General features: G+C 34.8%; 1 protein-coding gene across 1 annotated transcript in view; it reads left to right on the top strand.

Moving 5' to 3' along the window:
• Positions 1-419: 419 nt before the first annotated feature.
• The window catches only part of LOC306866101 (tyrosine-protein kinase transmembrane receptor ROR2-like), an 80,494-nt gene continuing 63,306 nt past the window's right edge, over positions 420-17,607 (top strand). Inside the window, exon 1 of the mRNA XM_079411113.1 lies at positions 420-732. Coding sequence (XP_079267239.1) covers positions 657-732 — 76 coding nt within the window. The 5' untranslated portion in view covers positions 420-656. The remainder of the gene's footprint in view (positions 733-17,607) is intronic.

Genomic DNA, 17,607 nt, shown 5'->3' with positions numbered 1-17,607 from the left:
TGCACTGCTTAAAGTTTTGTGAAGACTGATCATTTTTTCTGGATTCTTTAATTAATAAAAAGTTCAAAAGAACAGCATTTGTTTGAAATATAAATATTTTGTAACAACGTAAACATCTTGACTGTAAATTTCGATTAAATGAACGCATCCTTCCTAAATAAATGTTGTTGTTTTCTTTTAATAAAAACAATATATATTCTTATTTTTTCACCACTAGGTGTCGTATTGTTTCGAATCTCATTTCCAATCCACTAGAAATTCCTGGTAACCTTCTTGGAGCGCCGTGACACGTGACCTGTTTAATATTCATTAGCCAATCAACATTTGCGTTCCAACAAATCGAGCGGGCCTGTTGATTGAGGGTCATGAATATTAATGAGCTGCGCCTGTGCTGTATCAGGATTCGCTGGATGCGTCCTGCGTCACGAGGAGCTGGAGTTACTCGTTCACTTTTCTATTAGACACTTGAACGGTCGACGAGCACCTCTCGATTGAGCGGGATGAGACGCGTTATTCTTTTGCAAACGAACCATCAAAAAGAGTTTGATTCACTGCACACCTGAGACGCGCTTTGTTCGCACGCGCAAACTCACCTGGAGAGTTTAAAGGCACTGATTCCCAAACCCAGCTGCATCAGAGGAACGCTCCCAGTAAGGATGCACATACTGAGGATTACAACCAGAACTCATCTGTTGCTCATATCCATCCTCCTCACAGCATTCACGCGCGCAGGTAACACTTTATTACGAGCTTTCCTTAAACGTGCCGTGAAAACATTGTAAGAAAGGAACACAGTATTTATTTATTTACTTGAAGAGTTTATGCAAAAGTTTATTCAAACCATCCAACCAAAAAAAGTTTGAATGCATTCCAGTTCCGTGTTTTTTAAATGTGAGATGATTTATTATCATATGAATATGCATATTTCTGCATGCATTGTGAGCAGATCCAGATCATTTTATGTAATGCACCTTTGCTTCACTTTGATACAATGTTTCTGGTTGTAACGCTTCATAAATCCAGTTCAATCAGTGTTACACCAGAGCCATCGGGGTTGTTTGATGAAACTGGCTGTTGGTAATCAGATGCATATTTTGGGAGTGATTTCTTGTTAATTAATTTCCCTCCCTGCAGGAGGAGGTGACAGATGTTTTGAATTTGCGCTCGTTTTAGCCCATTTGGCTGGAGTTTAAAGGGGGATGGGACGCTCCTGGTGTCTCCTATCCTGTGCTAAAACTGTGTCTCCAGCTCTTGAGACTGTGGGCCTGAAGCAGTGCGAGAGTCGAGCGCGTGACTGACTCATGTTAGACGCAGCTATGGAGTTTTTGCCTCTGTAGTGGACATTATACTTCTGTGAGACACACATGTCACAGTTTTAGGGACACCGAGCACATTCAGGGCTTTATAGAGGTATTAAATGATTGGAAGTGTCACCAGGACCACTCCCTCTCCTCGGCCTTTAAAGATGGCTCCATTTAATTTAGTGAAACATTTTACATCCTTATGGAAATATGATTATATTTTGTAATTGTCATTTAAATCTGAATAATTTTCTAATTGTTTGTCATAAAGCAACATCTCAGGAAAATGTTATGGGTTTTCAAATTCAAATATGACTTCCTGTTATGAAACAGGACATCATTTCATACATGTCCACTGTAGAGACATAACAATTGAATGGGAAAATAAATTATAAATACATTTTCTTATGAAATATTAGATGATATTATGGAAATCTGACCAAGTATTACTCCCATTATGACAATTATATTTTTTCAACATGCTGTCCCAACAGCAACACATTAATATGCAAATTAGATACCGTGTAAAGATGCACTGTGTTTAATGGGAAAACCAGTTTATGGACATTTTTACACGCATTGCATAAAACAAAATGGTATATCAAATCATTTTATGTTTTATAACATAGTTGAGAATCATCCTAAAACTAAGTTTAGTATAAAAAAAATCCTGAAACCTGAAAGTGTGTGACTTGAGAATTTTTTTTTGATGTCTGTTCATGCCATTTTAATTTTAGAAAACTTGAGTCCTTGTGTCCTCTACAGAGGACATAGAATAAAATATATAATTTTTCAAAAATGTTATTTTTCCTTTTTTTTTTTTCTTATGCTCTAAACAATGTTTTGAGATGGAAAAAATACTCAATTCACCCTTATGACTGGTTTTGTGGTCCAGGGTCACACATGTACAACTTTATAATAAAGAGCAGTGCGATAATACAGGTTACATTGTGTGACGATATACACAAAGTGTCGGTGTACATTTTAGCTGGAAAAAAAATGGTTTAAGCTGGTCTCCAGAGCTAAAGAAGTGGTCAGAACTGCTTTAAAACCAGTTATGACCAGCTGAACAATCTGCTTTAGTCACGTTCTGTTGAGTCTTCATCCTCCCCTGGATTGCTCTTCTTCAGTCCTGATGTGTTTCTGCCAGTCCGCAGGAGGTTCAGCTCTTTCTGACTCACACTTTCAACCATCAAAAAGGTGTAGGAGATCTTCAACAAGCCCATTGACATGCTAATTGCTTCACTTGCTAATAAGAGTCCCTGAAGCCACAGACAACTGAATCCGCTTCACGCAGTGCAGAGCCTTGACTGAGTAGTGGGCTTGTTTTCACTGTAATGCCTGCTCCTTTCAGCCATTTGCATATTTACACTTTTGGGTTTTTGGAGGTTAGTGCTGAATTAATGTGTTAATCATTAAAAAACAAAAGGGGTTGGTGTAAGGCAGGGGTTCTAAGCTATTTTCAAACCCCCTCCAAATATCTCGATCCCCTTTAGAAGGAACCCTTTTCTAAAAAAATAAAGAGGAGACATTTCTAGAACGACAGCAAAGGTACAAACTCTTTTTGATGCTTTCAGAGATTTTTATTCATTTATTTATTTTTGAGATCAAGGAGAAATGAAAACGCACCAAATTTAATTTTATTATTTTGTATTTAACTTTTTTTTGTTAATTTAATATTTTTTTAAATTAAACATTTAATATTATTCTAGTATCACTGAGTTTAATTTATACATTTTAATAGCTTTCATTTTTGTATTTTCTGTTTTAATTTCATTTAAAGTTTTAGTAGTTTGTATTTGATCATTTTTGTTAGTTTTAAATATTGTTTTATATATAAACTATACTTGTCAATATAGTTATGAATATTTCTGTTTTAGTTATTTTATTACAACACGTTAAATGAAAACAAGAAATTTTGACTAGTATTAATAAAAATAAGCTCAAGTTTTTATTTAAAAACTTTAAGGACTTAAGATTTTTGGCATTATGACAAAATGAGAATCTAGTGACTGTTTAAAATGACAATTACTACTAATAATAAAATAAATAAAGTGCAGATGCATTATGAATAATGAAAATTCAGGAGTAGGGCAACTGTTAGAAAACAACAGTTTTTTTTTTTTTTTTATATATGTCCTGAACTTGTATTTTTGAGATCCTCCCTGCTATACCTTGATGGTCTTCCATCAGAAAAGTCCTGACTCAAAGAAAGCAGGTTGTCTGGCAGAGATGGCCGGTTTGCTTTGATTTTTGAAACAAAGAGAGGCATGGTCAGTTGTCCTGTTTTATGGCTGTCTGTGGACCCCCGTGGGCAGCGCTGCTGTTGAGCTGTGACATGAGCTGGATGTGATTGTAGAGTTACCCAGGGTTCAGTCAGTTAATCCAGAGTTGACCAGGGCAAGAGGGAAATCTTCAAAGCGCCTGTCATAAAAAAGAGCGGTGAGGCAGCTGATCCTTTAATACTTTTGGAAAGAGCTAGTTTAGCCATGGGACAGACCTCGTCAATTAGTGTGAGAAAAATACCCATGTCATTCTGGTTCTGCAGTACCTCTGGAACCGCCATTACACACACATACCTGTTCTGTAATATTAAGGAGGTGTTTATGAAGAGTTTATTTGCAAAGACTGATGACTCCACTTTTATTAATTTTCATAAATCATGTTTTTTGTTAGTTAGCTGTATTTTTTTGTAGTTATTATTTAATCAAAACAACCCAACTGCAGTTTGATTATTAATTGGAATGCAGGATAAAAAACATGATTTTTGAATATTTTAAAAAAACTGAGTTATCTGCTTTTGCAAATGAACTCTTCTTGTATTAAAAAAAGTTTGCAATAGACACAGTTTGGGGTCGGTAAGATTTTTTTTTTCATGTGTTTGAAAAGTTTCTCCTGCTTCCTGCTGCATTTATTAGCTCAAAAATACAGTAAAAATAGTAATACTGTGAAAAATTATTACAATTTAAAGTAACTGTTTTATATTGCAATATGTCAAAATGTAATTTATTTGTGATCAAAGCTGTATTTTCAGCATCATTACTCCAAGTCAGTGTCACATGATCCTTCAGAAATCATTCTGATATGCAGCTGGTTTGAGTTGTTTATTATTTTTGTGGAAACTCTTTTTTCATGAGTAGAAAGTTCAGAAGAACAGCATTTATTTGAAATATTTTTGTCACCTTTGATCATTTAAATGCATCCTTGCTGAATAAAAGTATTAATTTCTTTAAAAAAAAAGCTTACTGAATTTTTGAATGCAGTGTAAACTTAAAAGTTGAAACAATATTTTAATGAATTGTTGTTTGTTTTAATTAAATAAAGGCACAAATGAGGGAACATACTTGTAAATCTAAATATTTGTTATATATAAACTGATATGCTTTAGTTAGGATTCACACCATGCACTTTGAGTCTTCATTCTGTATATTTATATAACCGACCAGTAAAAACAGATCAAGACCAGTATTAAAAATGCCATTTTACGGTAATTGCAAGATGGAAATAAATGTGGAAAACCGAAATGGAAATGAGTTTTGGTGGACTGATGAATGCAAAGCAGATGATTAACGCAGTGGAGCTGATTCAGTACAGCATCGGCCGCAACAGATGAAAACGCTTTCGCTGCCGTCCATAGAGACATCAGAAAGAGGAAATATGTCCCTGACTGCCAAGCCAGCTAAGAGCACTGCGGTCCATGGTCGTGCTTGTGGAATGGAAATGTTTTTGTAACATTACTGAACCCTTGCATCTCTAATCAAACTATAGCAACACAGTTTGGCGGAAAATCATAAGCCCATGCAGGCAGAAGATCTCAGCGGTGCGTCATCAGGAAACCTGATCAAAACATTTAATGGTGCAATGATGCTGGGAATAATACAGCGCTGACTGATGAAATCACAGCGAATGAATGCACTCTTACAGAGCTTGTTTTGTTCAAAAAAACCTCATTAATCTCAAACTTTTGAATTAAATACTTTTTATCCATGAAGGATGCATTAAAGATCTCTTTAGAGTCACTTTTGATGAGTTTATGCATCCTTCATGGATAAAAGTATTTAATTAATAAATATATATAAAACAGCATTTATTTGAAGTTCTATTTCAAATAAATGAACTTTGCATTCATTATAGAATCCTGAAAAATAAAATGCATCACGGTTTCTCACCAAAATATGAAGCAGCACAACTGTTTTCATTACTGATAATAATCAATGTTTCTTGGGCAGCAAATCAGTATATTAGAAGGACTTCTGAAGAATCATGTGACTCTGAAGAGTAATGATGCTGAAAATTCAGCTTTGATCACAGAAATAAATGACATTTTCAAAGAGAAAAGTTATTTTAAATTGTAATATTTCACAATTTTTACTGTTTTTACTTTATTAAATAAATGCAGCCTTGGTGAACATAAGAGATTTCTTTCAAAAACATGAACCCCAATCTTTTAAAGGGTTATGCAATCTAAGCTACTTAGTAATGTAATGCAATATCAAGTTCTTTGAAGTATAATGGAGGTGGAAACTTTTATGCAAAGAAGTTGTTAGATTTGTATAAAGTATAGATACGTAATGCAATAGCAAAGTGGTTTATTTGAATCGTACAATAAAATATATTACTCTGGGCAACTGTTTTGTGATGTGATGACAGATTTCTCTTGCATGCTATTGCTGTTTTATGCATTCGTACAATAAAAGCGTGACTTTATGGTCGGCTCCACGTTGGCCCTCATAGCAGCATGGAAACAAAACGGTTTCATATTTTGGTTCAGGTCAATGACTTACACGAACAAGACGTTTATGGCTTTTGCTGTGTAATCTTTAACATATTACTGCACTTCCTCCTTTCTCGGTCTAGAATGCTTGTAGTTTTAAGCATTAACCTGATTAAAATGGAAAAAGAATCGCCCGTGAGCCATTTATTTGATACTGATTATTTAGCTTTTTTGTGCTACTTTCATACATTTTGATCTAATGTGTAAGGTAATGTGGTGTTTTATAGCCTATTCTGTAAGTACTTACCTACACAGTAAATTTTTTTAATATTTACGGTAAAAAACGGCAGCTGTGGTTGCCAGAATTTTACCGTAAAAAATATGGTAGCAACATTTTAGGTTTTACGGTTTTAACTTAAATTTACATTTAAATACCGTAATTATATGAACTGATATGCTAATATACCAACTAATTGCAGTACTGAAATCTGTTTAGTACCTTTTGTAATACACTGATAACCACCAAAAGCAGGTGGTGATGATAGTGATTCTTTTTCACTTCTAAAAACGGTATACTACCGTAAAATTATATGTAATGTCCAATACAGTTTTTCACCGTATATAGTAGGGGAACTTACCGTTAACCATTTAACAGGTTTTTACTGTAGCATTTTTACAGTCTCTTACCGTTACATTCACAGTAATTTTTTACAATGTAGACAAGAAGGGGCTGTCTAGAGTGTAGTTAGAACATTTAACACATAATCACTTGTCTTGTGGTCAGATTGAAAGTCTAATATGATAAAATCGTATCTAATAATTCCTGTTTCCACCACAGAATAAAAAATAACGGTAATCACACATTTTAATCTCTCATTTTTTTACTTTATATCTTACACTACTGAGGAAAAGTCAGAATTGCGAGAGAACTCTTAATTCTGAGACTTTTTTGCGAGATGTACTTTTTTTTTTTACTCAGAAATGCAAGTTTGTATCTCACAGTTCGGACTTGCGATAAACAAAGTCTAAATAATGAGAGAAAAGGTCTCAATTTACCTTTCCTGTAATAATAATAAAAAAAAAACTAGGTTTGGTTACATAAATGTTCCATCATTTTGTTTTATTCTTTTATTTTTGTGGCCATCAGTGGACTATATATCTGCTCATATTTTACGTCAGGCGTATGTTCAGCGCTGTGATAAACAGCCTCGCCGCTGTGTGCCGAACATGTCCTGGGATTGTTCTTTAAGTGCCTGTTGTTGGACGTCTTTAGTCTGTAGAATCTGTGTGACTCCCACACCTATGATTTTCCTTGACAGCTTAAGGACCCCGATCGTCGAAACGCTACATTACACCAACAAGGTGACATTTTTCCAGAGGCCACCCAGAGTTAAATCAGAAATAAACTTTAACGTTGAGCAGAGCCTCAGTACTTCAGCACTAAGCTCTCCTTGGAGGAAAAGGACATTAATGTGGTTGCCTTCTGTTGGAAAATTGGCCTGCGTCTCTGTCTCTGCTGCCACTCTGCTGCTTATGCTGGAGTTATTTTTTCCACTTTGCATGACCGATAAAAATAGACTCAGACAAAAAGCAAAATGCTTATTCATGCTTATGTCGTATTCATATGGCAGCATTGAGCTGTGTTTTTCATTTTAGATATTAGCTCAGCCAGATGCTTTTGAGAAGACTGGAGCTGAAGAAGCGCACATACTCAGATTTATCAATGCTGGAGAATTGAATGTCATGCTATTTAAAAAGATATATTACAAATTTCAACGTACAAACAAATCTACTTGCATAAATATCACATTTAAAATACATTTTTGGGAGCTAAAAAGTGACAACTTGTATGCATTTAATGCAAGTATTCAATTATAATGTTATGAAGGTTTCATTTGATTTGCATTACAAGCTATCCCAATCTTACTTTTTATCATTATCTGCACTAAATTGTGTATTTTTTGCTCAGTTTGGGCCTCTGAGCTCATGCTGGAGCAGGAAAATGCATTGTGTTCTCACTGTATCATACTATATGAGCCATAACTGCTTGATATTTCACATGATACTAAAAAACACAAGCAGTTTAAAGTTTTTAAATATTTTGTCTTAAGGTTCCATTCAATAAAAAAAATAAAAAAATAAAATTCTGACTCTTTTCATGTCATGCTTTAGAGGGTTAAACACCATTGAGCTGCCATTGGTCCTTAATGAAATGGGTTAGTGTAATCTTCAGGTTTAGTTGTTCAGATACAAAACAGAAAGTGCAGCACTGAAATGTTCATGACCGTTATTTCTGAGCTACTGAGCTTCTCAGAGTGTATCAGAGCCTCCGTGATGACAGAGCATTGTTCAGTTCCTATGCAGCTGTAAGCCGCTTCACTCAGTAACTGTTTAAGTGCAAGTTCTGGCAGGAACTTCTGTCAGTGCTTTGGACATTTGAGTCTGAGGAATGAATCTGAACATGTAAAACATCAGCACGTTTTATTTAGTCCAAATTTGAATAGAACAAACTTATTTCATGAGGTGTGAATCCTGCTGGGCAAAGCACAGGGAAAAGCAGCTGTGCACCTCCATAAATACCACTTGATGTGTTTAGATGAGGAAATAGCCGGTCCTCTAGCTGATGTGTGTTCAGAAACTGCCTTTAATCTAGTGCCTTGTAAGATGTTAATCAACAGTACTTGTTTGTGCATGAGCATTGCTGTGTGTGTGTGTGCGCATGCCTGCAGGCAATGTTGGCAGTCTTTCCCAAAGAGAAAGAGGGTCAGAAAGCTGTGTGCTCAGAAGGGAGGGTTGTGGGTGTGACTTGCAAATATGGATAAAAGGAAGATTGTAGAATAAAGATGACTTGCAAGACATGACATTGAACAAACATCCACTGAACTAGATGTTAAAAAAGCAGATGTTACTGCCATCTCTCAGATATTTTGTGGAGTCCCACTACAGCAGCATATCTTTTTTTCTTTACATTTATGGAAACAAGCCAACCTCAACTGTGAATCTTTGTTAGTTACAGTCATGAACCGTAAGTATGCATGCTTGTGGACTTTTGAGAGTAATGTGTCTTAATCAGGCACAACGCATTAATAGCCCTGATAAACTCATGGTAAAGTTTATTTTATTTACTTTTTTTTTTTTTTTTGTCCACATTTTAATTTTCCAGGAGTAGAAAGACATGTGAAATTGCTGTGAGGTGGTATACTGTTACGACACTCAAATGTATGTGTCTAACCTCAACAGACTGAATGAAGTAAAGAACCAAAAAAAAATCCATGTTAAAGAAGGTAGAACACAGCGATCTATTACATAATTTTTTTTAAAGCAGTAGTTCACCTAAAAATGAAAAATTATTGAAAGATTTCTTGTCCACAGCTCATTAAAGATGTAGATGAGTTTGTTTCTTCATTAGATTTGGAGAAATGCAGCATTACATCAGTGTCTCAGCAATGGATGCTCTGCAGTGAATGGGTGCCGTCAGAATGAGTCCAAACAGCTGATAAAAACATCACAATAATCCACAACACTCCAGTCCAGCAGTTAATGTCTTGAGAAGAGAAAAGCTGCGTGTTTGAAAGAAACAAATCCATCATTAAGAGGCAAAATATGAGTCCATAATGCATAACGTAAATGGTGATTGATCTGTGCAGATTTCTCTCTTGGTTCAGACCAGACAAGACGACTTTTTCACTGGAGAAAGCGTTATTATGGACTATGGACTCGTATTTTAGCTGGAAGCAACAGTTTGAAGTTAAAAGCACTATAATGATGGACTTGTTTCTTACAAACACGCAGCTTTTGTCTTAAGATGTTGATTGACTGGAGTGGTGTGGATTATTGTGATGTGTTTATCAGCTGTTTGGACTCTCATTCTGACGGCACCCATTCACTGCAGAGCATCTATTGCTGAGACACTGATGCAATGCTACATTTCTGCAGATCTGATGAAGAAACAAACTCCTCTACATCTGGGATGGCCTGAGGGTAAGTGATCTTTCAATAATTTTTCATTTTTGGGTGAACTATTCCTTTTTGCAGAAGTTTTGAACCACCGAATCAAACTCCAAAGCACCTTTGTTTTCACCAGATTTAGTCTGAAGTATATTGAGGCCTTGGCTAATGCACCCAGTAGCCCTGTCAGATGAAATCTCGTTTTACCAGTAATCCTGCTTCATTAACCATCATATTATCATAAGGACAGAACAATGACTTGCATATAACTGAAACAATCAAGAGCGCAATGTCAGAAACTGGAAACCAGTGTTTCAGCGCGCATTTTGACCGTTTCATAGCGTAAAAACATCCATTTTTATGAATGGCACTTAAATAAGGCATTTGTAATTCCTGTGTATCTTACATTCTAACAGGAACTTACGAAACGTCCAACCTCTCCCACAGAAAAAGAAACAAACGTCTAGCTCGCCTGTCCAGATAAAGTTTGCTTTTGTAATCCTTACGCTGTCATGAATCAAGGATCTGTAGAGAAGCTTGCGTGGAAGCTGCTGGAGAAATGAAATGTGTTCTGGCTGTCAGCCAGCGATAGATCTGTGCATTCATCACCCATCCGTCAGCTCCAGCGAGGCCTGATTCACGTCTGCGGCGGCAGGTGTTCAGCGCGGATCACTGCACTCCATCAGGTGACGGAGCCGACAGATACTGATCCTCAGAGCCTCTCAGAGAGATAAGCGAAGAAACTAATAACCCAAAGGCATGTTCTGTTGGCTTCACACTGCCAGGAAGGAATTTATTCAATAGTTCATAATCCGCACTGACAGGAGACGCTGACATTTTCTAGCCCAAGTGGTGGTGAATATGCGGTGTGGTTTGTTTTTATTTTTTATTTATTGGTAAATACAAATTCTATATATGGCAATTTCTTATAAGAAAATTAACCACAGTGTCACAAAGCCCATTATTGCCGCCATCGAATAAAAAAAAGTAATTGCAAATTTTTCCTCACAAAACAAAAATTTCCAAAATTTTTCAACTTAAAATAATTTGTTACCTCACTGACTTAAATTGTTTTAGTTTAGTCAACTTGAAATTAAGTTCATGTTAATTTAAGGGACAACTGGAATATTTTAGTTGACTAAATTGAAAATTTTAAGGCAGCGGGGTAACTATTTTAAGTTGAAACTACTTTTTTTTACAGTGTTGGAATTGTGACTTTATAGAAAAGTCAGAATTGTGAGAAAGTTGCAATTACCAAATTTACCTGATATAAACTCGCAATTCTGAGAGTCAAAATTGCAAGAAAAATGACACAATTACCTTTTCTGACATTATTTCTCAGAATTGCAAGTTTAGGCCTAGATCCCACAATTCTGAGCAAATGTGACCTTTTTTCTTGCAATCTTGTATTTATTTTTCTCAGAATTGCAAGATATAGACTTGTGATTCTGAGAAATGAAGTCAGAATTCTGTTTGTAAAGTTAGAATTGTGAGGGGAAAAGTCGCAATTACCTTTTTCTGACTTATTTTGTTAGTTTGTCACAATTCTGAGAGAAAGTCAATTTCAGAATTGTGAGATTTTATCTATTTTTTAAATAAATTAATACTTTTTTTTAATTTAAATCACTCATCATGGAAATAAACTTCCATATCACTCCCCAAAATAGTATTTAAGCTTCTTTTTTTTTTCTTTTTTTTAACAATGGCTGAATTTATAGCAGAAAGTATAAACGTTAAACAAATATAAATGATAGATATTTTGTTTCGTTTTAAAATTGAAACATCTCAAATTCAGTAGATTAGTAGACATTGTAAACGGATTGGCTGCAAATTGTACAAATCCAAGAACGATTAATTTCAGTGTAGTTTAGATTCTTGCAGAGACGTTATAGCTGTGTTTTCCAATAGATGTAACTGATATAAACCTGTTAGTTTGAGGAAGACTGTGTGGCTTGTATGTGGCACAGTGATGTGATTGTTTCAGTCTTTCCACCTTTTCTCCCTGCAGTTGTCTGAAAGCAGTATTGAGCCATTGATTTTGATTGATACCTGCTCTGATAGAGATGGAAGTGTGTTTTCAGCAAACTGCTGTTTCATGTGGAGCTGCTGAGATGCCGGGCTCTTTAATGATACGCTCTGAAATCTGTTTTTAATTTGCCTCATAAACAGCCACAGGACATTGCCTCATGTTTAATACTGCATACTTCCACAAGTATGTAACGGTCTACCATCGCCTGCCTCTTTTGGATTGGGATGTATATTTTCTTCTTGGACTCTGGACTCATTTTAGCTTCTCTTTATCATAAACCTGTGCAGTTCAGTCTTATAAAAAAAAAAACAGCTGTAGAAAAAAACGCTTGACTCATTTTCCTTTGAGCTCCTCTTAATAGGATTGTCGTTTCAAATGAACTGCACAACAAAACAGTTTCATATGAAGAGACCAAGATTTTCTTAGATAAGCTTTGAACATTAGCTCTGCTCCAAAGCCGTAGACCATAATCCCTCATGTTTGGGCCGTAGGATATGGTTGTTCTCAGTATTTAGAAGAGAAGGAACTTTCAAAATAATAAGCGTAAAGGGAACAGGTTATGAGGGAGGCCGATTGGCTTTTGGGGAGGTGTGTGTGTGTGTGTCAGTCAGATCTCAGCAGTTCAGCAATATCATCTTATTAGGTGAGAAACAATTACACCTATTATATTAAGAAACACTTGTTTTATGTCTCTATGTTGTAAAACCTTAATATGTCATGACTGGGTTGTGAAAAGAGTGTTTCATAAAAGAATAAAGCCGGGTGGGATCAAATGTTAGAGTGCTGAAAAGGAAAGTCATTTTAGAGGTTATTGCATTTTGATGAAAGAGAGAGACAGACTTTTTTTAGAATTTGGAATAAAGTGCACAAATGAAACACACACACACACACACACAGAACATGCAGTAAGTTTTGATTTAATGTTGACTTCTAATGTTGACCCGGTTTTGATGGACAGTTTTGTTAACCCAGCCATCTGTGAGCTACCTTGATGATAAGGTTGATGCTTTAGCCGTCTGCTGATAGCATCTGAGTTTGCATTTGGAGGAAAATACCAGGAGTGTGCAGACAAGTCAATATTATCTGATGAAACCTCTGTGTGTGTTTGCTTACTGGCTCAACTCAAAGTCTGATTTGCTAGCATTCCAAAAAATATTTGAAGAAATTTATACTTTTATTCAGAAAATATGCATTAAATTTTTCAAAAGTGACCGTTAAGACATTTATAATTGTACATAATATTTCCAATTCAAACTTTATATTCATAAAAAAAATTTAAATAAAACTTGAAATTTTGTATTTCATTTAAAATTTTTATATGAACTACAGGAAGCATAATGAATGATGTGATTTAAATAAAATGCATAATTTTTTTATGGATTTGATTGATTTTGTGGCAATCTTTATTTATTTATATATATATATATATATATATATATATATATATATATATATATATATATATATATATATATATATATATATATATATATATATTACACACTGTATATAAACTGTTCTTTTTTTTTTTTTGATTTTTCAGCAAGGTCAAAAATTTATTATATAATATAATACAAAAGATTTCTTTCAAATAAATGGTTCATTTTGGACTTTTAATAAAAAAATATTGTGAAAATGCATCACTGTTTCCACTAAAAATTTTAATATTAACTTTTTTCAACACTTACAATAAATGCATATCAGTATATTAGAATGATTTCTGAAGATCATGTGACGCTGAAGACTGGAGTAATGATGCTGAAAATACAGCGCTGCGTCACAGAAATACATTTTTACAATATTTAAACAAAATTTTAAATTAAACATTTCACAATATTACTATTTATACTGTATTCTTCATGAAATAAATACAGCTTTGGTGAGCAAGAGACTTTAAAAAGAGACTTTAAAAACATTTAAGAACATTTTAAAAATATTCCTGACCCCCAAACTTTTTAAAGGTGTGCAATTAGGTCTTTTATTTATTTTTTTATTCTTTTTTTTTTTTTTTTTTTTTTTTTTTTGGAGGCTTACAAAAGCAATAGCACTCTTAGCCAGTTGTATATTTTGAGGTATCATTCATGTCTGTAGCATAAATGGTGCAAAATATACAAGCTAGAAGTCAATGTTGGATCAGATCTTGCACCATTAATGAGAATCTTCTAGAAAGCCAAGCTGGTTGGTCATTTTATCAGTAAGATGGCCTCAAACGTTTGGGCCTTAATGGAGCCCAGACAGTGAAACTAGATGTGCCTCTTTATTGAAAGTGTACACAATGACATCTGCGTTTAATTTCTCGGCCGGTGCAGTTATGCTATGAGCCCTCTCTCGCTCACTTTCTCTCTTGTGTGTTTGATGTCGAGATGTTTACCGTTCCCTTCTCTCTGATTGAAATCAGCACAAACACGCGCACATGCGCACATCTCCCCTCAAACCTTCCCAGGGTGGAGTTTAAACCTGAAGATCGGTGGTCAAGCAGTTGCTATTGGATCTTTTTGCCCGGTCTAGACACATAAGCCGCCTCACACCGTGTTCTTTGAGCACAGCTGGAGGCTTTACCGTAGTAATAAAGACCAGATGATGCCGGAGAGAGAGTCCATAAGTAGCTTTGGCTCCAGCTCTCAGTCCAACTGTAGTGACTCATGTTAGACGTTTAAAGAAATATATTACCCAAAAAATGAGGAGCAACATCCTTGGCATTCTGTCTCCAATATTACTTTATTCAGTAAAATCTGAATGTCCAAGCTGTTATTTTCCATTCAGCAACAGTGGATGATTTATACTGCCAAGCTACTGCCAAGGAGGAGGAAGAAACATTTCTTTCTTCTTTTGAACACAAACTATTTTGAAGAATGTTGGTAACCAGACAGTTGACGGTAGCCATTGACTTCCTTTCCATATTATAAAGTCAATGGGGACCAGAAACTGTTTGGTTAATATGGTCTTTTGTGTTCAACAGAAGAAAGAAACTCATATAGGTTTGGAGCAACTTGAGGTTGAGTAAATGATGACAGAATTTTAATTTTTGGGTGGGTTCTCTATTTTAATATTTATTCCATGGTCTGTCTGAATACTGGATTCTGATTGGCTGGCAGGTATGCAGTAAAACCGCTTAATGCAGAGGTAGTTCAAAGTCAGTTTAATCCTCGTTCCATATTAATGCGCTGCTTTAATTGATGCCCACTAACCAACACGCACACACAGAGAGAGAGATCGCAGATTGCGCTGCACACACGCATAAACGCATACATTTTTATTAATGAAATAGCCTAGATACTAGATCGCTACATTATATTCCTCCGCAAAGAGGTGTAAACCCCCCCCCCCCATCTATAAAAGGTTAACATTAGTCCTGTCTGTCAATTGATTTTAAAGTAATCACACATTACTAGAGCAGTCAAGCGATTTCTCTTTTATTTTGGTCTTTTGAGTTACATCAACCGCGTATTTTGACGACATTGTGTTTTCGTTCATTGAAGCGCTACTGCTGCGCTCTCTGAAGCGGCTCGGTGTATGTGTAGAGCAGAACGCGCAACCTTTCAAACTATAGCCTACTTCACTGCCCCGTTTCTGCGGCGTAACCCCAGGTATGTCGCCACATTCGCGGGTTATGAAGAATAAAGAAGAGAAAAGTTAATCTTCCGAAATGAAGCAGTAATATCTTCTCAGGCAAACGTTATTAGAACCGTGTCTAGGGACATCACACTGCTCCTTATCAGTCCGTTTGTATCTATTATATGATTCGCTCTTGTCGCTTATGAACCGCTATAATGGATGGATGAATGATGATGGCTGATATATGAATGATATATGTATGAATGATGTATGAATGATGTATGAATGAATGATGTATGAATGAATGATGTATGAATGAATGATGAATGAATGATGTATGAATGAATGATGTATGAATGAATGATGTATGAATGAATGATGTATGAATGAATGATGTATGAATGAATGATGTATGAATGAATGATGTATGAATGAATGATGTATGAATGAATGATGTATGAATGAATGATGTATGAATGAATGATGTATGAATGAATGATATATGAATGAATGATATATGAATGAATGATATATGAATGAATGAATGAATGATGAATGAATGAATGATATATGAAATATGAATGAATGATATATGAATGAATGAGTGATATATGAATGGATGAATGATATATGAATGGATGAATGATATATGAATGGATGATATATGGATGGATGAATGGATGATATATGGATGAATGGATGAATGAATGATATATGATGAATGGATATATGAATGGATGAATAATATATGAATGGATGATGAATGGATGATAAATGAATGAATGATATATGAAATATGAATGAATGATATATGAATGAATGATATATGAATGAATGATATATGAATGAATGAATGATATATGAATGAATGGATGGATGAATGGATGATATATGGATGAATGAATGGATGAATGAATGATATATGATGAATGGATGATATATGAATGGATGAATAATATATGAATGGATGATGAATGGATGATAAATGAATGAATGATATATGAATGGATGATATATGAATGAATGATATATGAATGAATGAATGAATGAATGATATATGAATGAATGAATGAATTAATGATATATGAATGAATGAATGATATATGAATGAATGATATATGAATGAATGAATGATATATGAATTAATTGATGAATGGATGATGAATGATGTATGAATGAATGGTATATGAATGGATGATATATGAATGGATGGATGGATGGATGGATGGATGATATATGGATGAATGAATGGATGAATGAATGATATATGATGAATGGATGAATAATATATGAATGGATGATGAATGGATGATAAATGAATGAATGATATATGAATGGATGATGAATGGATGATATATGAATGAATGAATGATATATGAATGAATGATGAATGGATGATATATGAATGAATGAATGATATATGATGAATGAATGGATGATATATGAATGAATGAATGATATATGAATGAATGATGAATGGATGATATATGAATGAATGAATGATATATGATGAATGAATGGATGATATATGAATGAATGAATGATATATGAATGGATGATGAATGAATGAATGATGAATGGATGAATGAATGATATATGAATGAATGAGCTATAATCACGATCTTGTCTTCAGAAAAGATTATTTTATTCACTTACGTCAGAAACAGTGAATCTCTTTAAAAACTGGCTGTTGTTCTGACTATATTGCATTGTTGTATTTCGTAAAAGTTTTACCCGCCAACTGGCGACTGACACTGTTACATTTACTCACCAGTGCAGAGTTTTTACTCTCATTTGGCGCTTGGCGAGTGTTAATTTTAGGCCCTGTTTAACAGTTTCAACTTGTCAATGCTGGCAAATGACCATGGTATAAGCGACATAATGCACGGCTAGCTGTGCCTTAAATGATGTTAATGCACTTCGCAGAAACAACCACCATGTCATGCATTAAAATGGTTTAATCCACACAGCTAGCCGTGCATTATCCATTACATATCCTCCATACTCCAGTCTTCAGTGTCGCGTGATCCTTCAGAAATCATTTTAATTGGCTAAATTGC

The sequence above is a fragment of the Barbus barbus genome (genome assembly GCF_936440315.1).
Source record: "Barbus barbus genome assembly, chromosome: 47".
NCBI classification, from domain to species: domain Eukaryota; kingdom Metazoa; phylum Chordata; class Actinopteri; order Cypriniformes; family Cyprinidae; genus Barbus; species Barbus barbus.
The sequence above is the reverse complement of the archived record's forward strand: the minus strand, read 5'-3'. Positions and strand labels throughout refer to the sequence as shown.